Source organism: Eulemur rufifrons, chromosome 17, assembly GCF_041146395.1.
Source record: "Eulemur rufifrons isolate Redbay chromosome 17, OSU_ERuf_1, whole genome shotgun sequence".
Lineage (NCBI taxonomy): Eukaryota > Metazoa > Chordata > Mammalia > Primates > Lemuridae > Eulemur > Eulemur rufifrons.
In genome coordinates, this window is record NC_090999.1 from 16,489,929 (window position 1) to 16,515,377 (window position 25,449).

A 25,449-nucleotide genomic window follows, 5' to 3' on the forward strand; every position below is an offset into this window, starting at 1 on the left:
TGCATTTCACCAGCTGCTGGATAGTTACACCATTTTTCTGCAGGCATCTCAACTCAAGATGTTCAATTCGAATTGAAATACCTGTCTCTCTCTTCAAACAAATGCTTCTGGTAGAAAGCTGGAAGTATCTTTTTATTGATACTCTTACCATTTATCCCTCAAACCTTTTATCGACCTAGTTACTCAGTCCTGTCTGAAATATATTTCAAATCCCTCCTTTACTCAACACTAGTTCAGACTCTTATCAACACTTGGTCTTCCTGTACAAGTGGTATGCTTGGTATTGCTACCAAAATAATTAGTCAAAATGAGGAACTGTGCCTGATGCTCTACAAAACAATGATTTCTTAGATAATATATGTAGCATTTTATCTTTGTAGACAACCCTCTTCATGATGCTAACAATGCCTTATCTCTCAAGATCTTATCTCTCATAATCCCTGCTTTGAAACAAATTACACACATTCCACTGTAGGCCGCCTTTATTCATTCTGTTCTCCCTAAAAAAAATCACTCTTCCTCTCAATTCCTCCTTGTTTTTTTCTACCTGGAAAACTCTATTTATTTAAGAAATAGTTTTAAATAATTTTATGTTTCTTGATCCCCTTATACCTAAGAGTTTATTGTTTTATGATTTAGATAATTGTAGCACTAATAGTATTGCATTATTCTCCAATTATATGTGTGCACATGTTTATGTATATATATGTACATATGTGTTTATGTTTATATTTAGACACATATTTATATGAAACCTATATATGTACTGTTATGTGTCACTTAATAACAGGGATATGTTCTGAAAAAATGTATCCTTTGGTGATTTCATTGTTATGCAAACATCACAGGGTGTACTTACCCAAAACCAGATGATATAGCCTACTACATACCTAGGCTATATTGTATAGCCTATTGCTCCGAGACTACAAACCTACATAGCATGTTACTGTACTGAATATTGTAGGCAACTGTAACACAATGGTAAGTATTTTTGTATCAAAACAGAAAAGCTACAGTAAAAGTATGGTATTTTAACCCACAGGACCACTGTCATATATGTGATCTGTCATTGACTGAAACATTGTTATGGGGTACGTGACTGTCTCTATACAAAAGCCAGCAAGAAAAGGAATGAGACAACGAGTATAATGAAAACTACATTGTATGAAAGTGTGTGTGTGTGTGTGTGTGTGTGTGTGAGACAGACACAGAGAGAGATTGTGTTTATATACCCTATCAAAATTCAAATTATTTGTGGATGTATCCTGTATCTTATTTTTTACTTTAACAATATTACAGTTTATTACAATTTATGATTATTTCCTAGCATAGTTCTTAGCATATAGAAGGATTTCAGTCAATGGTTAATAAATCAATGAATGCTTTAATAACATCGTTTCTTTGTAATTCTTTCAAACTATAGGCATTGAGACCATGAAAAAAAAATCCTACAAGTATTTGAGGGTATTTTGGTGGTCACAGTAGAAATCACTATGTCTAGCCAATATAAATATTAGAATAGACCTTTTGAATGTAAGTACGTTCATTTTTTCCAGATAATAAAAAAGGCAAAAAGAGACATTTTTAATTTTATTCCCTTCTTTCTTCACGCTGAGGCATCTTCCTTGGGGGTATACCTGGCAGTTGCTCTAGTTGAAAAGTGCTTGATAATTTTAAAATATGCAAATCAGCCTGGGGCCTACATTACCTTGGGATCCTCAGTAGAGGAGAGGTTGACTCTATTTACAAAGCGAAAATCAGCACTTATTAAATCAAATCTCTCTTGTACCAGGCAGGGATTACGGTAGTCTCACAGCTCACTGAGCGTACGTGTCTTAAATCCCTATGTATATCATATTGACATTTCCTTGAAAGACCTTGTCTCATGCAAGCTTGTTTATCTGCCCAAGCAGTATAAGGATCCCAGAAAAGGGGTCAGTGGTGTTTGGTCCACAGGCATCACAAAAGCAAAATGTAATTTCCTTATCTTTATATCAAAAGGCACACACAAGAATTCATCCTGAATTTGGTCCTGTAATCTATATACAAGTAGTGAATCACAGAATTAACTAAAAGAGGGATACACCAAGTAAGATAAAGAGAATTTTTGATGTACTAATTTCTTTTTTGATGTAGTTCTTAGAAGCACAGATTCTTTAGTGCCAAAACCCTGGATCCCCAACCTCCCTCTTATTTATTTCCTAGCTATAGAATCATGAACAAGTGACTTAAGTTTATATGATTCAGTTTTTTTTAACTAATAAAAAGGGCTAGATAATTATATTATCTACCGCATGCAGATACTGTGAAGATTAAATGAGTTAATATTTGTGTTATATTTTATAGTATTTAGTACTTGCTATTCCAATGCCTAATAGTATTATTTTTATATTGCTGCTCTGGTTTATTTATTTTGGACAAACCAGATAATCCATATTTAAGTAATATAATGGGCTAAAGTCAGTAGTCAAACAAGCATGCATAGACATGAAATCTATTTCAGGCTCCAAGTGATTCTGGAATTGTCTACTATTGCTTCTGAATTGCCTTAGCTATAGTTATGTATGATTTTTAGAGATAATTTGGTGGGAAATATAAAGAGTTGATATTCAAACACTAAAGAAATAAAAACCCCCGTAAGTTTGTTTGTATACTAAAAGGTCGTCTATCACCTATAATTTATCATAATAAATACTTTCCTGTAAATGAGGAATTTTATATTAATTTTCAGAGCTAACATTAACCAAATGGTAAAGGACAACTGATTTTTGTTATTATTCTCAATAATCCATGGGGAAAATACAGCAGACAGCAATAAATTCACTCTTTTGAGTGCACTTACGATAGATCTGGATGCTTATATAATAAATACCATATCAAATTCTCATTAATTTGATATTGATTATCTATATACATAATATCCTGCATACAAATAAGAGAGTTGCTCAATCACAGAATGACCTTTTGCTTGCAGTTTATGAGATTTTTTTCCCCTCATAAAGGTTCAGCTAAACTGACATTATACAATTTATATGTTATTCATTTCTGACTTCCGCTTGTCACCCTAAGCTGTGTGCAAAAATGTCTGTGAGTCAATGAGTGTACAGAAGCACGGTTCTATAAGACATGGGTTTCTTGGGAGCCCATTTCCATTGTTATGCAGAATGTAAAAACAATCTACTCTCTCTACCCTTTGTCTCTGTAATAGGATGTATGGGAAAGCACCTCCATGTGAATAAAGAGCTGTTGTCTTTTTGAACTATGTTGCTAGGGTTTTGCAGCTCATTTGTGGGTTGGACTTTTGGGCTGAGACTCATTTGATTAGCTCCCTGCCTTCTTGAGTCCTACTTCTATATTGCCCCTCTATTTCCTTCAAGAACTTGAGCCAAGTCCTAGGCACCAGCCAATTGGTTGGGAACCTGACTGACTGCCTGCTAATTGCTTTTGCAAATTCTTTTTCTGTAGGCCTGAATCTTCCTTTCTGGTGCCTGAACAGATTTGAGAGTCTTATCATACAGACATTCTCTGTAGCATTAAGGCAAAGATGCTTGACTAGACTGGTCTCAGTAGATTAAATATCCCTTAATCATTGACTCTGGACTGAATAAAAACCAATATTATAACATTTCCCCACGGATGTTTTTCAAAGGCTATTTTGAAACAAATCTCGTTGTCCCAGTTGGTTTTGCCGAGCCCAGCAATGATCATATTCCAGTAATTTAGGCTTTTCAGACCTTTTTCATGTTCTATATTTTTATGATTTCACATGATTTCATAATTTTCCATGTTTGGTGATTTTAGGGAAAGAAGGGAAGAAATGGGGTAAATAGGGCTAAAATATTCAAGTGGGAATACCAGGCCAATAGGTTTAAGGTGAGGAAATGTGTTTTCTCAACATTAGCTCAATGAAACATAGCAAAATTTAAGGTTTATTGAATCTTTGGCTGGAGAGCAGGGAAATTTGCTCTGGAGTCCTTATGAATAGAAGTGTTAATTGGTACATAGGCGGTAAATGCATTCATTTTGTTGTGGCCCTCATGGTCAGAGCTCTCCAGGTTTAATGTGCTTTCATTTCATCTTTGGTTGGCCATAAAAAAATGGTAACATGGCATCAGAGTAAGGAAAACACTAAGATTAGAAACATGAGACACAACCTTTGAGAAGGAGGGGAAGAAATCTGTCTATTGAGAACCTATTTTATGTGCAGTTACTACTCAAGACATTTTATTTATGTGACCTATTTCTTAATTGTAACACAATGAGAGATAAGTATTATACATGCAGGAACCAAGGTTCAGAGAAGCTAAATTGCCTGATTGTATGCATTTTCAGTTTCTTAAATTGTTAATGTCTCCTCAGAAAAGCCTTCCCTATTCATGCTTCTTAAAATAGCATTCCTGTCCCCCTCCAGCCCCTTACCCTCCTTTATGTTTCTTCACAGCATGTACCACACATGCATTCATTTCTTTATCACATTATTGTCCACATCTTCAAACAGAGGCTCAGATCCCTTGGTGGTCACCGAGCCCTAAATCCTGGTTAAAGCCTGGCAGATAGTAAGATCTCAAAACTTATCCACTGACCCATCCTTAAACCAGGACTTTTCTTTAACTGCTATAAAAGATTTCTTTTCTACTTTATGTTCTTGTTCATCCCAGATTTTTAAAATGCAGGCATTACTTCTTGGATGTGCTTCCTGTTTTGAATTCTTTAATGTATTACTCGCCAGTTTCTCTTGTAGTTTCTACTAAAACCAACTGGGAAAGAGGATCCACAATAATCCTCATTATGCAAATTCCAATAACTGCTGTCCAGGGTTCATCTTATTAGGCTTTTTAGAAACTATTGTCACTTTTCATCCTTTTCATCCCTTGTTACTCTGTTTTCCTTAGTACTTTCAAATTGCAAAAATATATAAAAAATACCAATATAAACAAATATTAAAAGCAACTAGTATTTCAATCAACATTTAGAATAATCCTCACCATCACTTTGAAATATGTCCTTTTCCATTTTTCCTGCACAGAGTGTGCTCTTTCATAAATTGGTAACGCTGCTAATGTCCAACTTCATGAATTGTCCTTCTGATTCTGTGCTTACGGCTTACAGTTGTTTTGAAAAAGGAATTAGTTACAGAGATGAATTCTCTAAAAAAGCTTCCACTGTAAGGACTACATTCATTTTGCCAATTACCCTATATATAGATGAGTGCTGTTCCTCTGTACGCCCATTGCAATGTGTGCGTAGTTCCTTCCTGGCACTTATTATTTTATACTGAAATATTCTTTCTCCTGACAGATGATAAGCCACTTGTAGTAAGTAATCAAGGCATATTAATTTTCATGCTCTTAATTGCAAACACAGTGCCTGTCACTAGAAGGTAAACTATAGATTTTTTCTTCAATTATTGTTTTAAAAATTAAATTAAATCACTTAAGATAACACAGATTTAGACATGTAGTCTACTGAATTGGTACTAAGGAGAGTAAATGCATGCATTGTATGGTTAGAAGCTAATGGTTCTTAACCTACTCATAACCTATTTTAAGAATTTGACAGGTAAATTCAAAATAGGCCTATACATAGATTAGGAATACAAAGTGTTCCGAGTATGGTTGCCATTCCTCATACGGTGAAATTAAATGCAAGTCTGATTAGTTTCTAAGGTTCTTCACATACTTCCCTCTCTAGAAGATTCCTTGTAGTGTGTCAAATTAGGTTTTTATTGAAAAATTTTATCCTCAAGTTAGGGTTATCTTTATTAAATTCTAAGTAGAAACAAACATATTTATTGTAAAACTATGACTTAGTTTGTTTTCCCATAAAACACTATTTCTTTTTGTTAACTGAGAAATAGGTCTTAAATTACAGATAGAGATGCAAAATTCTCATCTGGAGAGGTTTTGGGATCATAGGTCTTCATGTCTCTGAATGAAATATGCCTGAAATATTTAATTTTATCTTTTAATAACAGTGATTCCGTCAGCAAATACACCCTTTGTTCATTTTGTGGCACATTTTCAATGTGTTTTAAATCAAATGCTTGACAACTACTTTTTTCCCCCTTTTCTATTTTTTCTCTAAATTTTTTGCCCGGCAGAATGACAATTAAAGGGCACTTACTTTGGGGGAAGCGAGGTGGATTGTCATTGACATCTGTCAGCGTGATGTTCACTGTGGTGGTCCCCGATAGGCCTCCCATCTGGCCACCCATGTCTTTCGCTTGGATGACCACTTGATACTGTTCTCTGTTTTCTCTGTTCATGTTTGGTAAAGCGGTTCTGATGATACCTTGAGAAAAGACAAAAGCTTTTATTATCTTCATTGAGTTTTCAATTATTATTTGATTAAGCCCACCAATGGTATTCATAAACTAAGTGACTTTTTGAAAGACAAAATATGTTTTTGTTAATTTTTATTGTCTAGAAATTGTAAAAATAATTATGTGTAAATCTTTTATAATCTGTGTTGTTTTTCTAATTCCTAGCAATACCTACCACATGTGCTGTAGAGTGATGTAAACCCATCTGTAAAAATACCAAAACAGTTATGTTTCCATTAGCTCACTCAATCATTTAACTTTGAGTTTTTAAATCTTTAAGTGTTGCATTATCACTCATCTGTGAGTATTCATGTTAAGGTTTTGTTCTTGTTCTCCCATCCTCTTTCTACTGATAAAGGTCATAGAGATGATTAAATTAACAAACACCAATTCATTATTCCTGACCTGTTTCAGGCTCCACAGAGAAATAGGGTTGCCCTTGAAGTATGCTGTAAATGACTCTGGCGCTGTTCCCATATGAAGGGTCATCGGCATCTGTAGCTGTGACTTGCACCACAGAAGTACCTGAAGTATCCAAATTCAGCTTAGTTCTGCACAGTACCAGAAGGAGGAGCAAAAGCACTGGTTTTCATTGAAGACTTAAATGATTTTTGGCTGTAATAATGACCTCTTAAAGAAACTTTGATATATAATTTGGATGAAAATAAACACATACACACACACACACATATAGTGTCAATACAGGTAAAATCCGAGTTCAACCACCTGATATGTATTTAGTTAACTGGTGTAATTTATATATGCAATAAATAATGTTACATTCTATCAGCATATAATAAATGCAGTCACGTTGCAAATTCTCAGGTTTGATATTTAAACTCATTTTCACATGATAGATTTGTTTCGTGTAAAGGACGTATCTAATCACAAAGGAGTAAGTATATTCTTCTTTCCCCCTCTCCACTAATTAACTCTAAAAATAATTAACATCTGCTCTAGAATACAATTTTATGAATAGATTAAATTTTAATTTTAGAAACAATCCAAGATGTTCCCAAGTTCCATGAACTACTAAAATCTATTTAATAAAGTTCAAGATGTTTAAAAGGGTTTTATATTATAGTAAGATGACTGCCAAAAGTCCTTGGGATTTAGCAATGTAAATATTAAATAACAATCCCAGAACAATGCATTTGAGAAATGGAGAGTTTAAAAATTTGTTATTATAACTGTTACATGTTTAAAAAGTTTCCAAATTATTTAATCAGTTTAAACAACTTCACACACATTTGAGAAGTGTCCATTATTCTACTAAATTCAAAAATATGTCTCTACAAATGCTGTCAGTGTTTCCTGATGCTTTTTATTGCCTGTCGTTCTATATTTGACAAAAAAAAAAATTAAAGCAGCCTTAACTTTCTTTGTCTACGAATACATCTTCCATTTATTTACACTGAAAATGGGAGTTATATTTTCTTGAATGTTATAGTTCTACTTTTTTCATGTCTTCTGTCTTATAGGTTCCACAATTTAACTTTGTAATTCTGTATCAGTATGTTATTGAATGTGGGTATTCAACTGGTTTTTCTGAATATGAGATTTCTGTCAGCTGAGTTTTATATACAATATTTATAATAAAAGGATGTCTATTGATCATTAATAAGAAAGAATTATATAATCTATTCAATTCCATAATTTGAAATATGTAGATAATCCAGATAAAGACCTTAGGTAAGTTATGATTAGAGTATGGATATAAAGACTATATTAGACTATATTATATCTATGGCATTCTAAACCTACTTACAATATGTTTGTGGTAAAGATTTTACACAATGTTTATCCTGATATATGCAACAAAAAATTACATTTTTATAGTTTTCTACTGAAGTTCAATGATATTTTCTTGATTTTTGAGGAAAGTATCTACCTATGTGTATTGTAAAGATGTGTAAATCCATAGAGTAAAATGCATTAATCTTTTTTTTCCCTGACTCATTGTGTCCTAAAAGAAAACATTAACTATGTACTTTTGGTAAGGAGTCAAAGAGGATTTCAATTAATTGATCATATTATTATAAGGATTTCTTGATTTTTTAAAAAGACTTTTTTAGTAGACTACCATCATAAATGTTATAAATGAACTTACCTACAACGGACATTTCAGGAACACTAGCTGTATAAATTTCTTCTGGGAACGTTGGCTCATTGTCATTGATATCATGGATTTTGATCACAAACTCAGACTCTGGTTCCACTGGCCTCAGAGTTCTTCTGTTAATAGCTTGTGCACGTAGAGTATAAAAGGCCTTTTCTTCTCTATCAATTCTTCTTGTGGCATGAATATCACCTGTTTTTTCATCAATAATAAAAAGAGTACCAGCTCCATCTCCAGATAAAATATATTTGAGTGATCCATCTCCTTTATCTTGGTCTGAATGAAGCTAAGGGAAATAAAAGAGAGTATATTCACGATAACGTCTAAAGGTACATACTGCTGAAACAATCCAAACGACGTCCTTCAAATCCCATCACTGAACAATTGGGTCAGTTATCTTAGTTCTTGAAATGAGAGTTGAATAAGTTTGATCACACTCATTTATATACTTTAAACAATAGGAATAGCCTTTTATATGTCAGTATGATTTTATTCTAAATGGAAAAAAGTCACAAAAATAAACCAAGCTCTTCTCTTTGCTTTGCTTGGTAAATAACCATTTTTTATGGGTAAGTAAATCCTGATGAAGATATAAGACATCAGTCTTGATAGATTGGTGTAAACACTGCTCTTTCATATCTTTTTGTGAATAAAAAATTATTTTACTCTCATTCTGTACAGGAAATTCATCTCCTATAAACTTATTAGTTATTGTATTTCTGTTGAAGAATTAGTGATATCTTGAGAACTGTAGGACAGGCAAAGCTGTATGAGACATAGCTCCTACTTTAGGAACCATACCTCATTTTTTGGTTCATACAATAGACAGTAACTATCCCACAAATACTTGTGAGACTCAGAACAAGGGTACAGATAGATGTCCACGCAATACATGTCTATATATTTTAAAGTTATAAATCAAATTAATAAGCTCTAAAATAAAATACGTTCCAGCCTCCTACCTTGTCAAATCTATCTTCTTAAAAACCTCAGAGGACAAGTTCTGTACAGGAACAAGGCAATGCGATGCCTGTTTCTTGCCCTCTTGCCCTCTTGCCCTCTTACCTGTGCCTATGACACAACCACACTGAATCTTTTAGAATCAATTCATGACATCAAAGAGCTTTGCATGCTGTCGTGTGGACATCTCAGTCCAATACACATACTTTTCCAGTGCAAATGTTAGCCCAAGAGCCCATGTGTCATGGGCAAATTTCATATATATTGTTCTTCAACATATGTCTATAAAGCTAGCCCTCAGGCTTACGGGTGCATGTACCACTGAGTTTGTCCTCCCTTTGGGTGAATAACCTGGGAAGAGACTCTCCTAGGATCTACAAGCAAGCTCAGGGATGTTTGGGAAGGGAATAACTGGTCTCGAGTACCCTGAGGATGTTCTGGAATGGACATGGAGATTCCAGATGAATATTTCCCATGGCCTGTATGAAATTCTTACTCTGAAGGAAAAACCTTGGCCACAGGAAGAACAAAGTGTGCCTTTGAAAAACACAAGAATTATAAGTTGTACCACCAACCACTAACATATTTTTATATGTTAGGAACACGGTTTTAACATTTGCAGTAAGAGATTATACTTCTAAATTTTTAAATTTTGTTATTTATAAGCAATATAAAAAACTGTAGATTTTCTTAATCTTTAAAAGCATTTGTTATAATAGACATCATAATTGACATGTTTTATCTTTTACTATTCACATAAAATGTAGAAATTTTATGTTAGACATTAATCTAAATAGATATGATTCTTGGTCTTTAGACTACTTACATCAACATACACTTTCATGTAATTAAGTGTAGGAATATTAACTGATTACTTTCTATTTTAAAGTAAAATTTGGATTATTTTTCTTTGTGAGAACTTAAGTCAATGAAATTCACTGTGAACATATTTTCATATGAACATCTAAAATATTTAAAATAAATACATACTTTGCATATATATCTAATATTTTGTATTACTAGTTATTGTTGGGTCTACAAAAGCAGTCTATTTTTTGATTAATGTTTTGTAGTAATTAGTATTTAGCCATCAACTCTGGATGAAACTCCATTTTTCTGATTTCTGGATAAACCACTCATTTTTATAGATATAATGGATAAAGAAAACTCCAACTAGATATGTACTTTGGTGAAAAAGATAAAGAAGTCATGAAACAAATACTTTTTACTACATTTTTAGCTATGCATAAACAATAAAGTTGAGAAACTTAGGAAATATCTCCTTTTAACTAAAAAAGTTCTAAGAAGTAACGTGACTGTGTTGTATAGGGAACTACTCTCAAAAAGCCATAAGATGTATGCTTTTTAGTGACTGAAAAATGCATATATTTGCTGGGAAACTTTTCAATTATATACATGTGCAACACAGTGGCAATTTTCCAAATGACAGATCTGAGCAGTGCCTATTTCTTGTTCTGTCTGAGAATCAAAATAATGGAAGAAAAATTTACTGATATTATCAATCATTTGATCAGATAATGTTGAGGTTTGTAGTACATAGTTATGATGTTTATTGTCTATGCATTCAATAATTTTAATTGAGAAATATTTGTTTATTCTTATAAGAGCCAGGTACACATCTAAAAGCAAATCAACAACTCCATTCTAATTTTATGGAAGAGTCAAATATTGTGTGTAATGAAAATTCACAGGACAGCCCATACACTAGCCATCAGGAATGAGTGAGGATTTCTTAAGCAAATGACACTTAAACTACCAAAGAATGAGTAGGGATTTGAACCTAGGAAATTTTTACATTTTATAAATTTTACATCTTAGAAAGAACACTGGATGAATATATTAATAGAACACAGATTTGGGGTTAGGAAGGATATAAGTCAAGATGGAGATCATTAAAATCCATTCTCCTATTCTAATCAGTTAGACACGCAAAAAGATTCTGCTCAGATGGTGAGATTTTAATTTTTATAAAGCTCAGTTTTAGAATATAAATCACAGCAGGAATTTTACATTCACTTATACTACAGAGAGTGAAAATTAAATCTTATAATTGGACCACATACTGTGGGAGTTGCTGTTGGATTAGAAAATTGTGAACATGGTAGTGGGGAATCAAAGAAATGAGGATTGCAAGTAGACTGTGGTTTTGAGAATCAGAAAATGAAAGGATTTCTACCTTTCCAATGGGAATATAATTAAGAGAAGCAAATTACACCTACGAATTTATAGGATTTGATCCTAAGAAGCCAGACTTATAATAAATTTTTCTTGAACCACTAGAGCTTGTGTTAACGATAATTTACATTTTAAAAAGTCCTTTCTTTTCTTACAGAGGAAAATAACTGAACAGGAACACTAGAATAAAGGACTAAAAGGACCATATTTGGGCATAGGACATTAGCCTAAATCTAATGAAAGATTTTCTTTAAAAACATATTTGATTAATGGACAATTAGAGTCACTGCAGCAGCTATTTACTATAACAAGAGGGGTAGAGAGATGACTTTCCAGAGCTCCTGAGACTCGGGGAATTGCTGCCTCCTGTAGATTATACTGATGGATTACATAAGAGCTAAGTATCAACAGGTGTGTTGATGCTAATGCTTTCCTAACAGTTACAGAAACAGACCAAAGGACAAAGTTCTTAAATTTTACCCTCCTGCCTAGGCTTCCTGTCTTCTTTTTTAGTGTCTCCTTAATATTTTAATTATCTCTTACTTTGTATACTTTTCCACAGTTGCCTTGGTGTTATCTCCTTCCCCCATTGCTCGTGTGTGTGAGATACAATTTAATTTCGCTTTTCCACTCATTTACTAAGTAATAACCAGACAAGGGTTAAGTCTTATAACTGTAGCTTTCTCATTACTCTTCCCTTTTTTATTTGGATATTAGGTATCAATACGTAAATTTCATAAACATTTAATTGAACAAAATCATTGTTTCTGTCATGGAGAAGTTAGCATAAACGGGTCATGTGCCAAAAAACTTACAGCAACTACTTTGAAAGAAATAACTTTTATATTGATTTGTCTTGTGTTATTTTGTGAGACGTTAAGTTTTCTTTAAACATAGACAAAAATATTAGATTATTGTGGCTTTAGTTTCCTCAGTAACACCTGTTCTCCGGTGTGAAACATTTGTGTCACAAATTTTTAAGAAGAATTTTATGTTAATACTGACCTTTTCTTTCCTTGAGAAAAGCCTATTAAAAATTCACAGCCTGCTGTGTTCCTTGTAAATTCACAAGCAGATAAAGGACATGGCAAGATACATGACAACTAATGAAAATAGAACAACTGGTACTGCACTGCACATTTAAAAGTCATTTTCCTATTATTTATCTTTTTTCTGCAGATATGCTTACTTATAATTCATCATTGTATTTGCTTATATTGAGTAATTTTAATATCTTAAACTAAACAATCCATCGAATTTAAAGAAATATTTTAAACACAAACTAAGTAATGCTTTGTAATTTGAAATGTAGTAGGTTTCTGATAATTTTATAACATTTCTTGTAAAAACACTCATCTTATGATATTTATATAAAATGAAGTTTATAAGTTAAAAGGGGTCTTGTGGCCTGTCTAGTTTAAGAAATTTTTTAAGAGGAGGAAAAGGAGATACAACCAATGGTTTATCACTGAGAAATTAAATAAAGATTATACTTCAGGAAAGGGACTATGTTTGTAGAACCTTGTTGTAGTCTGCTCAGGCTGCAATAACAAACTTCAGGCACACACTGCATAACGACGTTGCACTCAATGACAGACCACATATACCAACAAGGGTCCCATAAAGATTATAATACTATATTTTTGCTGTACCTTTTCTATATTTAGATATGTTTAGATATATAGATACTTACCATTGTGTTACAGTTACCTACAGTATTAAGCGCGGTAGCATGCAGTACAGGTTTATAACCCAGGAGCATTATAGTTACACACATAGAGCCTGTGTGTGTAATAGGCTATACTATCTAGGATTGTGTGAGTATCCTCTGTGATGTTTGCACAATTGCAAAATTGCCTACAACACATTTCTCATGATGTATCCCTGTTGTTAAGTGATACATGACTGTACCATAGACCAAGTGGCTTATAAACAGCAGAAATATTTTTCTGGGGCTGGGAAATATTAATACAAGATCAAGGTGCCAGCAGATTCAGTGTCTAGTGAGGGCTCCTTTCTGGTTCATAGATGGAACCTTCTAGCTGTGTCTTCACATGGAGAAAGGGACAAGGGGTCTTTCAGACATCTTTTGTAAAATCACTAATCCCATTCATGGGGGCTGCACCCTCATACCTAAGCACCTTTTAAAGGCCCCCCCCCCTTCCAACACATTGAGTGTTAAGATTTCAACATTTGACTTTGGAGAGGGAGGCACAAACATTCAGACCACAGCAATATTAATTCATGTTGGAGTAAATATTATAAAAGACAATCAAATTACCTATTTACAAAGTACAGGGAGTTTAAGTAATTTATTACCAAAAGGATAGCAGATGAAAGGTTTTACCTTATATTTTCACCCTTGGCTAGAAAAAAAATTAAAAACCGATTTTAAAAAGTGAAAAACCATATCTATCAATAGGAACTTATATTGCTTATATTGGCAGATTATTTCTCTTTCAGAATATTGATAACCATTTTAGACACTGACAATTGGTATTTAGTTCCCTTCCAAAAACTAGGAAAAGCAGAGAAAATCAGAATTATATTTGTAGAATTATATTAGAATTACATTTGCAATGGTTAGACTAGTTTCTTGAAAAATAAATTTTGATGAATAAATCACAAGGACTATAACATTCACCACCTGGGTTTAACAATTTCTACTATTTAATACATTAACCTAAATTGTCAAAAAATGTTGAATCAATTTTTCCAATGTACATTGATAATTTTATGTCTAATTTTCTTTCAAATGGAGAAAATATTTTTTTTATTTGTTGATAAAAAATCCAGAATATGGCAAATACACTATGCTATTCTGGTGGCATCAACATTAGCATTCTGCTCTATTTGCTCCCGTGAGAAACATAATATCAAACGGAAACTAAAGCATTGAATCAAATAACTTTAAATTTGCATTCAATAAAAAATACCAGATAAGATGGCCCAGCATCAAAAAGCAGCTGAAAATATGTTGAATCCAGCAAACACCATCTGGTCAGAAATAAATAAGTAGTTACTCATTTTGTTGGGTATGGGGAAAAAAGGGAGAAAGATGGTAAACCTTGACTTGGAGCATGGGAGGTTTACAGAGTAAGATTAGCAAAATATTCCTCCAAGTGTAGTTTGAGTATAGTTTGCTCCCTGCAGCGCACTGTTTTAATATTAATGATATAAAAATATACACAATTTTATGAATCCCAAATAATTCTTTCTTCAATAAAAGAAATGGGGAGGAAAAATAAAGCTTATTAATGGAATGGATTGTAAAAACAACTACAATAATTTAAAAATACCCCATATATATGATTTAGATTCATAAGTACTTTTCTTAACAATTTATTTCTGGGACCAGAGGCAAGTATAAAGGATTTAAATGATGGATGGACACTCATGTCTGCATAGGTTAGTGCCTGGCAAAAAATTAAGTGGCTAAGTGGTTTGTTTTTCACATTTGACGGAATTCTTCAGCGATCTCCTCCCACAGGAAAAACTCCAGTGGGGTCTGTATTAAATATAATAGCTAAGAATTCCTCTTCCCATTTGGTCTTCCAAGAGTGCATCCTATTCAAAGTTGGCCTTGTGCTCAGGGCCACCCTCACTGGAGAGTTCAATCTTGGATGATCCTAGAACTGTAGGGTCTTTTTGTGAAGTTATTATAAATTACTTGAAATAATACTACTAGTTAGAACTCTTAGCAGAGAGTGTCATAAAATTCTATTAATAGAAGACATACTCTGTTAGAAATGCTGCTGATTCAAATCCTGAAATTTCTCAACTAGGGTATAATTATTTGCCAGTACTAGAAAACTACCAAAAGTACATTGAAGGCATTGACTTAATTTTTTTTTGTAGACATACTTTCACAGGCATTATGTGCTTCCAAAGCCAGCAATTTAAAAATATATATATATATATATTTTATCAGCATTTACTGCTTCAAAGTCCAACGATTTAAGTACATGACTTAAGGAACCTTACAAAACCTTGAATGTTTTGTAAAACATACAAAAAACATATTTTCTCTAATGTACCTTATCCTTTGTAAAGACAGTTATTGGAAAAAATGTTTCAAAATATTCTTTTAAAAGCCTGGCATCTTATATTTTTGAAAATCACTGAATTATGAAAAACATCATCTTGTTGCCTGAAAATGACATTTTATATTTTTATAGCCTTACTCTTCCCCACCTACTTGAAGAAGTCTTCTTAAGCATCTTGGATTTACAATACAGGGACATATGTATATAGATGTCTAAAAAGTTTTTACATGAAAAATATTTAAAACGAAGAGATTCATTTTTATTAATAAGGTGAAAAGAGGTCACAGAAGAATTAGTGAAGAAAGATCACTTCTTTTCTATGGGGTACACAAACAGCTGAGAATCTTTCTTTCTTCCTTTTCACCAAGAAAGTCATCGTGACAGGAGGTTTTAAAAGAAGGTGAAGGCTAGGGATAAGTATTCACTAACAGAGTTTATTTAAGTAAATATTTCTTGAATTGGATTTAGCAAAACTAAATCCTCCTGATTTATGTCTTTCTACCTCCCAATCTGACCCCACCACCTTCATCCACCATCAACTCCAGGCTTGTAAGTCTAGCTATAATCCTTCAAGAAAATTGATGCCAGCATAATGGAATATGAAGAAAACACATAGAGTAATAAAATAGAGAACAAGTGCCAGGATTCCATAAGTGTCAATACTTTGCCAAATTTCTATCAGATCTTTTTACTTTAAGAAATAAAATTAAAATGAACTCTAATTCATATGGTTAAAGCCTTCTCTGTCCTTTCATTCCTTTCCTTACATCCTTACACATACCACCATCCTGAAGTCAATGTGCATCTTTTTCTTTCATATATCATATTTTTACAATTTGAGTAATAGTATTTATCCTAAACAGAATTTATCACTTCTACCCTTCCCACAAATCAGCTCTTCCCATTTTATTAAACGGCACGATTATCAAACCAATTGCTCAAAATAAAAAACCTAGGAGTCATTGATTTTCCCTCCAACTCTACACATTTAGTCAGTAAGCAAATCTTTTCTGACTTCGAGATATACCTCCAATTGCTTCTCACAGCCTTGTCTATTGTCATTCCAACACGGATCTCACAAATCTTCCTAGTCCATTACCTCCACTCCCATCTAGTCACTCTGCTTCTATTTCCATCCTTCTATGGCACTTTCTACCCATCAGCCAGAGGAATCATGTTGAAATATTTAATACAAAACGCTGCATGTCACTACTCTGCTCAAAACCCCCCTTGGCTCCTATCACATTTAGAACAAAATTCTAAACCCCTTAGGCTAATTTACTACTCCTGTCATGATGTAGCCCCTGCCTGTCACTTCGACCTCATCTCTTCCCACTCTCCTTTAACCATTTCCCACACTGACATAACGCTAAGTTTATTTCTACTTTTGCATTTGCTATTCCTTCAAGTGAGACTTCCTCCTTCACTTAATTTGTATAGGCTATTCAGTATTCTTCTTTATATCTTATTTTTCCCTCTGTTCCTCTTGCTCTGTCATAGTCTTCTTAATTTGTAAGAAATTCTTATATATTCGGATTTAACATTTGGTGATTATATTTTTACAAATGTCTTATTCAAGTCTTGGATTTAAAAATAATTATAGTTAACGTTTGTAAAAGAGAAATGTTTAATTTTAATATGGTCAGATTTATCAATCATTGCTTTTATTGTTACCCTTCTTTGTATCTTATTCAAGAAATATTTTCCTAAGCCAATGTGACATATGTGGTCTCATATAGTGTCTTCACTTTTAATATTTTTAAGGCTTTCCTTTTGACATTTAGCTCACTTTCACCATCTGAATGTGTGGCTGCATGTGCACATGTGTGGTGTGAGCAACAATCTATTTTTTTCTAATGAGATTTTATAACATATTAGGTCATTGATTTTTAATTCCAATTCTGCCATTGGAAACAGGTCTGTTTTAGAGACTTCTATCTTGTTCCATTTGTCCACACATCATTGAGCTAATAACACTATTACTTTCTGAAGCTTTACAACAATTATTATCTGTTCAAATAAACACCATTTCTTTTCCAACTTTTAGAAAAATTGTCTTGGGGTTCCCAGTATTTACTACCTGGATTTTTAGATCAGTGTGTTATCTTCTATTAAAAAAACAAAACAAGACAATAAACAAAAACGAAATTCTTGCAAAAATTTGATCGGATTACAATGAATTTACAGATTCAGTTGAGGAGAATATCATCTTAAACATAGGAGCACTTTCTATTCTCAAATACTATATATTTCTCCATTTATTCAGGACATCCAAATGCCCTTCACTATAATTTAACTTTTTTGTATATGTAACTGACTTTTATCATATGAATTTGTAAGACTCTTTGTTAACTCTCTAGAGACTTTATGCTATTGTGAGTGGAATCTTTTATGTACTTTTTATTAGCATAGTCACTTCTTGTATACAAAACATGAATTCTAATAATTGGAAGAAAATTCATTACTTATGCTTATCAACATCAATAGAATTAATTATAATCAATATAACGTTTTTCATTAAACATTTTTTGCAATTTTCTTGTTTATACAACAATCTGATAGAAATACCTCACTACAATGTATCTAGTTTTTTTGTCTGTTATCATATGATATTGTCAAATCATTCTTTTTTTGTTAGTGTTTGATTGATATATTATTTTCCATTCATTGATTTCAAACTTTATTTGTGTATACAGATTTCTTTGCAAATATAAATAATAATACAGCGACTCTTACATGCAGAGTTGATTTTAGTTTTATTGCTCCATCCCCACAATGGTTAATTTTCAATTTCAACTCAATATCTTTGTTACTGCTATATTTCCTTCTATCCTTACAGCTACTAATTGTCTAAATTCTTATTTTTCTCTACTCCTTTTTATTTATTTTTTTAAAAATTCAGTCATAAATTCTTCCATGACTGCCTAAATTTCCTCTCAAGCTGCTGATGATAAATGGGTTTCATCTTTCTGAAGACAAATCTCCCAGAGCCTTCTGACATGTTCAAAAAAAGACAATTTATGATTCAAATTTTGTTTACAGTTGTCATCCTGTAATAGTTCTTCACCAGCATTACCTTTCCAATTTCCATATGTTTTTCTTTTTTTTTAATTTTTTATTTTTAATCTTTGATTTTTATGTGACATCAAAATACTGGATGTACATGTACTATCTTGTTGGGCAAAGGAGTCAAAGTTGGATAGTACTTGTCTTGAGAATATGGAACCCACTACTTAATTAACTTCATTTTAGTATTGTTAAGAAATATGTAGGCATTCTGATCTCTGATCTTTGGATAAGATCCATGAATTCCTTTCTTTCTGGAAGCTTGTAGAATTTTTTGTTTGTTCAGATTTCTGAAAATGGATGGCATTGTTACTTGGTGTGTGTACATTTCTATCAAAATTACAGGATGCTGTCCAGGCCCTTTCACTCTGAAATTCATACCATTCTGTTCTGTGACATTCTATAAATTTTTCATTGATGCCCTCTCTCCTTCATTTTTCTTGTTCAGTCTTTTTAGAACTACTATTTATTCAAATATTGGTCCTCATGGCTTTTCCCTTTAAGTTCATTGTCCCTTAGCTCTAATTTTGCCATCTCTCTGTCTTCTTGCTTCACTTCCTAGGTCATGTGTTCCTAATGTTACCAAGCCATCTATTGAGATTTTTATTGTTGATATCATATCATTAATTTCCAAAGACTTTTTTTCTTTTATGTGAATACATTTTTTATTATATATGTAGTAGATAATATTTTCCACAGGTGGCCACAACAACGTCTCCTACTCCATATCCTTTCAATAACTTGCCATTCCCTAATCAAGATGAATAATCCAATATATCTGCCATTGATTCCCCATCAGGAGATGGAATCTGATTCCTCTCCCCTTAAATCTCTTGTAATAGACAGATTGTAGGTAACTAAGGTGATGCTACATTATTTGGGGGGCTGGGTGAGACACTTGCACTTGCACTACTGCCCTGAGTTGCCATGTAAGCAATGCAATTGTTCTGCTGCTCCCAAGGCTCTGACAAACACCCAGGAGGCCACACAAAGACCACATGGTAAAACCAAGGTACCACATAAAGACAGAGAGAGTGAAAATAAAAGCAAGAGGCAGAGAACAAGAGAGATGGTGATCCAGCCACTCCTCAGGTACTCCAGTTCCTCATGCACCATTTGACTGCAACTTCATGAGTAACTCTAAGCAAGAAACACCCAGTCAAGTCCTTTCCACTATCCTGAACCACAAGAATTATGACAGGTAAAATTATCGTTGTGCTAAATCATTAAATTTTCTGATGTTAAGAAGCAAGAGCTAAACAGAGGTGTCATTTATTCTTACTTTATGACTATAATATATATTAACTAATATTGTAAGATATCTTACATACTTGGGAAAATTGGTGCTTTCTTTGACTTTATCTTTTCTCTGCATATTCTCCCACTCCTTCAAATTGCTTTTCTTCCCTTTTGTTTTGTTTTCTGTGCTTTTCAGTAATGGCTTTCCTCAAATGTCTTGGCTGATAATTTAACTAGATACATAACATTATTTTCTAATTTTTTTCAGAAGATTTTAGAAATTGTATCATTTTCATCTAGTGCCCAATATTGCTGTTGAGCAGTCTAGTCAAAATTTGATTTCCATTTAATTATGGTAAAAAAAAGAGATTATTTTGACAATGCTTAAGAGTGAAGATCTTATCCTTGTGGTTTTAAAATCTCATGATAATAATTCTAGAAATTAAGCTCTTTCTTTTATATGGTAATGTATCATCAAGTGCTTTAAGTCTGACCATTACTCTTTTTCCTCAGCCCTGAAAAAAATAATATGTAAATTAATATTTGATTATCTCTGTATTTTCTGATCTTTAAGCTCTTCTCTTTCTCTTTCTCTCTCTTTAAATTTTCTGTTAAAGATTTACTAGACCTCAATTTATCCCTGTTGGTTCCAGAACTCCCTTTAAATTTTTCTTTAATTATTTATTATTTGAAATAGATTTTTTCTGTGCTTCAAATGATTCTTTTTATAAGAATGTCTTACACTTTTTCAACTCTCTTGGAAGATATGATTTTTTTTTTTTTTTTTTTTGAATTGTTTTTTTTTTTTTTTTTTTTGAGACAGAGTCTCACTCTGTTGCCCAGGCTAGAGTGAGTGCCGTGGCGTCAGCCTAGCTCACAGCAACCTCAAACTCCTGAGCTCAAGTGATTCTCCTGTCTCAGCCTCCCGAGTAGCTGGGACTACAGGCATGCGCCACCATGCCCGGCTAATTTTTTCTATATATATTTTTAGCTGTCCATATAATTTCTTTCTATTTTTAGTAGAGATGGGGTCTCGCTCTTGCTCAGGCTGGTCTCGAACTCCTGAGCTCAAACGATCCGCCCACCTCGGCCTCCCAGAGTGCTAGGATTACAGGCGTGAGCCACCACGCCCGGCCAAGATATGATTTAATTATTCGGAAGTTCTTTACTCTTTTCTGACTTATTTCTTGGTCCTCTAGAGAGCAAGATTCTTAAATGAGGTTCTTTTGTGTGTGTGCGCTGCTGGATTTCCTAAAGTATAAGTGACATTATATTATTCTTTTGCAATTTTATAAAAGGTTCATTAGAAGCTTATATGACTTTTCCCTTTCATTACAAGCCTGACCACTAAAGGAACACAAGGACTACAAGCTATCCAAATTATCAAGAAGTCAAGCAGTCAAGCAGTTCCCAAGCAGTAGCATGGTAGCAGCTGTTAGATTGGTTTGCCACACTTCCATTAGGTTGGTTTGTCACATTCCTTAGATTTGGCCACTAAAGACACAATGAGCCCAAATAGTTTTAGATAGTCAATTACTCTGTCAGTAGAGTAGGCAGCGTAAGTTTTATATTTGCATCATTTCCTATTTCCCGCAAGTCCCATTGGGATGATGCAGCATCACAGACCCACATATCATATAGTGGTTCTCTGTCACAGCTGGGAGACTCTGAGCCTGGGAAACCTCCAAGGGAGCTTGTAGCAATAGCATTACCTATATTTATTTGGAATGTGAGCCAATCTTCATGGGGAATGGGAAGGAGAAGTTTATCTTCTATACTCAAATATCACTTGGGAGTGAGCTATTTTATATTTGTATTATTGTGGAATGTGAATTAACCTAAGTGAATTGGTTGTCAGTACCTAGAAATGAAGAAATATGAGAAATTTATAAAAAAATTGTCTTCCAGCAAGCTTAGCATATGTCTGTTGGTTTTTGAAGAACTGAAACATGAGGACGACGAGCTGCCACTCCGCTATCCTACACAGATATTATGCTTGAAACTAGGTAGTGACACCCAAATTGGGAGTCATAATTACCTCTGGGGAGATATCTTATTGGATGTTTCACTTATACAATTAGCAGAGGTGGGAGTTCGGGAGATAGGAATGGGAAGCCAATCAATACAACAGATTGTTGAACAGGAAGGAAACAATAAATAAAAAATGAGTTCAAATTAAAGGTGAAAATAATACCCACTTCCATCTCAGCTTTCTTCTACACTACACTCATCAGTGTATACTTCTGCTCTGGTAATTGGTGTAGCTATCATGGAGATCTAATTCGCTTTTAGTTTCCAATAAATTCTTCATAATATTTGTTCATTTGATGTATCATCAGATTGTTTCTTGTGCATCTAATCTACACTTATCATTTCATTTTTTTTCATTAGGTGAGAAAGGATATAATTAAGAGTGAATAGTTTATACCATGTAGAAGGAAACCGGCATGTTAAAAATGTAGTGCAATTGTGCTGAGTCAGATTGAATTATAGCCTCTAATTGCTTTAAGAATAATTATGGTTTGATTTATATTATTAAATGAAATGTAACTGTGAAAGTTGTGTCAATTTTTATATTTTGCTGAAGAACCTCCAAATTTTGAGGATATTTAAAATTTATAAAATGCAATTATTTTATATAATTAGCTCACCATGCCTTCTTTGTAACATTTAATTAAAATCAAAGTTATAGTCTAAGCTCCATCTTTACTAAAAAAAATCTTAAAGTTCTGTCCACTACTGATAAATTATAAATATTTTTATTAAATTAACCATTAAATGCTAATTGAATAATTTTTAAAAATTTAACTACAAAATTTTAAGTAATAAAGTTAAAATATTAATTCAATAAAATACTTAATGTAACTTTATTAAAATTCAGCCCATCTGTTTCTTATGCCTGTCATTTGGTAATAGAGGAAATTAATTGAATATAATTTATTCTTTGTATTGCTGTGATAATTATTACATATAATTTAAATTTATTTTAATTAATCTTAAAATTAATTTTAACCTTCAGATTAAAATTTATCCATTTAGCTTAAAATCATTTCAAATAAGTGGGAGTGTATATAAAAATACATTTTTGTGAACAACTCTAGAAAACAAGGGCAGTGGGGGATGGCTTTTGTTATTAGTATTATATTCTGCAAATGTAAACAAAGATAAATGTAGGATTATTAAAATCCATTCCTTTTTAATTTGCATTTGCTTACTATGCATTAGATGATTTCTATCTAGCATTGATACCTTCTAGACAATTTTTAAGCTGAAATTATCTGGTTTGTTTGCATTAGTTATAATTGACTTATTGCCAATTAAGAAAGGTGTGATTTTTTCCCCCCATTTTAATACCCTTAATTTAAAGAATCATTGTTATTTCCCATTATGTCATTTTCAATTTATAACCATTTTGTTTTTAGTAAAACAGAACCAATTGCGGGCTAAAAAAAGGACTCAATATATTTCCATATAATTTCATGCTTAATTTCATTTGTGATTCCCAGCCCCCTTCATTTAAAAATAAAGATAACACCATTAAAATTCTATAGCTTACTTTCATTTTTCAGCTAAGTTGTTTGCTTGCATCCTTTAGTCATTAGTCAAGGGGAAAGAAAATGAGATGAATTCACAGCACTTATTTCCAGTTAGTTAAAAAAAAAGCCTGAGGTTACCAATAAGTATCTCTGTCTCATATGAGAACAAATAACTACTTCAGCTTCTGCAGCAACTAATGATGTTCCAATACCCGCCACCACCCCTCCCCCGCTGAATCTAACAATTACTTAAAAATTAGTATAGTCACTAAACAAAATAACATGAATGGAATGGATTGAAGATGCAACTAATGATGCATACCAGTTTTCTCAAGCAGGAACTAAATTTAATTGTTTTTAAACCCTTTGAGAAATCATGATAATAATTTTATATTTTGCCTAAAACTTTTAACCACCTCCAGAATTCAATTTTTTGAAACAAGAGGCAAAATATAAAAATAAAATGCTTTGTGTCTATTATAATTTTATGTGATATTAAGCAAAATAATCATAGGAAAAATAAAAACAAGACCAATTACATTTTTTAAAACTTAGAATAATAAGTACAATGTAAACCAAAGATCATTTAAGTGTTGAAAACCTGTAGGATCTTCATCTTATTCCTTAAAAGCAAACATTTTGCTTGGGGTGATGTAATAGAGAAACCTGCCTAGTTTGAATTATTTGTTTTAACTAGTCTCTTTAGTAGTATAATTCTTCCCATAAAAACACAGATTTGATCCTGTATTTTGTTTTATTAATGTACACAAATAAATATGCTATTGGAAAGAGGTATTAGAGGAATTTTGTTATTGTTTTTTTAGTAGAAATAAACAGGTAAAGAAAGTAGGCTGTTAACATTTTACTCTTTGGACAAATCATTCCATTACCTGTTTTAGCCAACTTGTATCACACAATTTTAGCAATGAATAGGCATCAGTTGAAATTTATTACTTGGTTCTAATATGACTCAGCTATAAATCTGTGTAAACAAATGTATGTCTGGGCATATAAGAGGAACATTCCCAATAAATTATTTTTTTTTACCAGGTGAATGCATACCTGCAATATGCATACATTGACCTTAGATCAATACCCAATCAACAACACTTCCTTTAGACATTTTACTATTGGACTGATTCATACTGCAGTACTTTCTTTATCTTGGGAAATGTATTTATTGGAAGAGAAAATTCAAAAGGTTTCTGGTCAGCTGAAAACATATCATGGGTAAAAAAAAAACAAAAACAGTCTCTTCTGATATAGTAATATTGTGTTAAATATTACCAATAATGGATGCATCTTTGCATGACAATAAAACAGGTGACAACAATAATTCATGGGTTTTAAAGAAAAAGACTGGTTGCAAAATGATGCTTTGAAAGCAAAGTACAAATTTCATAAGAAACAAATGTTACAGTCTAGTTTAAAATTACTGTCCCCAAAATGAGAAATAAACATTTTCATTTGGAATCATTGAGCTGATAAAAATGGAAAAAAATCAGTTTCTTTATTTGATAGGCCAGATTTCAGTCATTATATGGCTTTTGTCCAGAGAACAAAGTAAATACGTGGTCATACTTTCTGTGTTTAAAGTGTGACTTTATATTATTTTGCCACTTTCGTATCACATCTCTTAAATGACTTACCAGTTTTCATTATTTTATCTCCAAATTTGTGAACATATGACTATTTGCAACTTCTCTTTAACTTTTTAATTTAACATTTTGGATGATTTTACTTTATTAATCCATGATCCCAGCTGCTCAACTCAAAGCAAGATTATTATTATTATTATTATTTGTTTTTTACTTTCTGGATCAAATTAAAAATAAGATAATGATGTTTCTTTTGGAAATATTTCCAACCCTGTGCATGTGTGTGTATGTTTCAATATTTTACACGTTTTCTTTGGCTTTCACATTTCCTGCATATTAAATAGACTGGTAGGAAAGTATCTTGGGA

The 25,449-nt window shown here is 32.6% G+C and overlaps 1 protein-coding gene across 2 annotated transcripts in view; it reads right to left on the reverse strand.

The window, feature by feature from the left end:
* The window catches only part of LOC138398222 (cadherin-10), a 93,670-nt gene that overhangs the window by 34,884 nt on the left and 33,337 nt on the right, over window positions 1-25,449 (reverse strand). For both annotated transcript variants that reach the window (XM_069492509.1, XM_069492508.1), the window contains exons 2-4: window positions 8,433-8,727; window positions 6,728-6,847; window positions 6,124-6,291 (exon numbers count right to left, since the gene is read on the reverse strand). In XM_069492509.1, coding sequence (XP_069348610.1) covers window positions 6,124-6,291; window positions 6,728-6,847; window positions 8,433-8,727 — 583 coding nt within the window. The remainder of the gene's footprint in view (window positions 1-6,123; window positions 6,292-6,727; window positions 6,848-8,432; window positions 8,728-25,449) is intronic.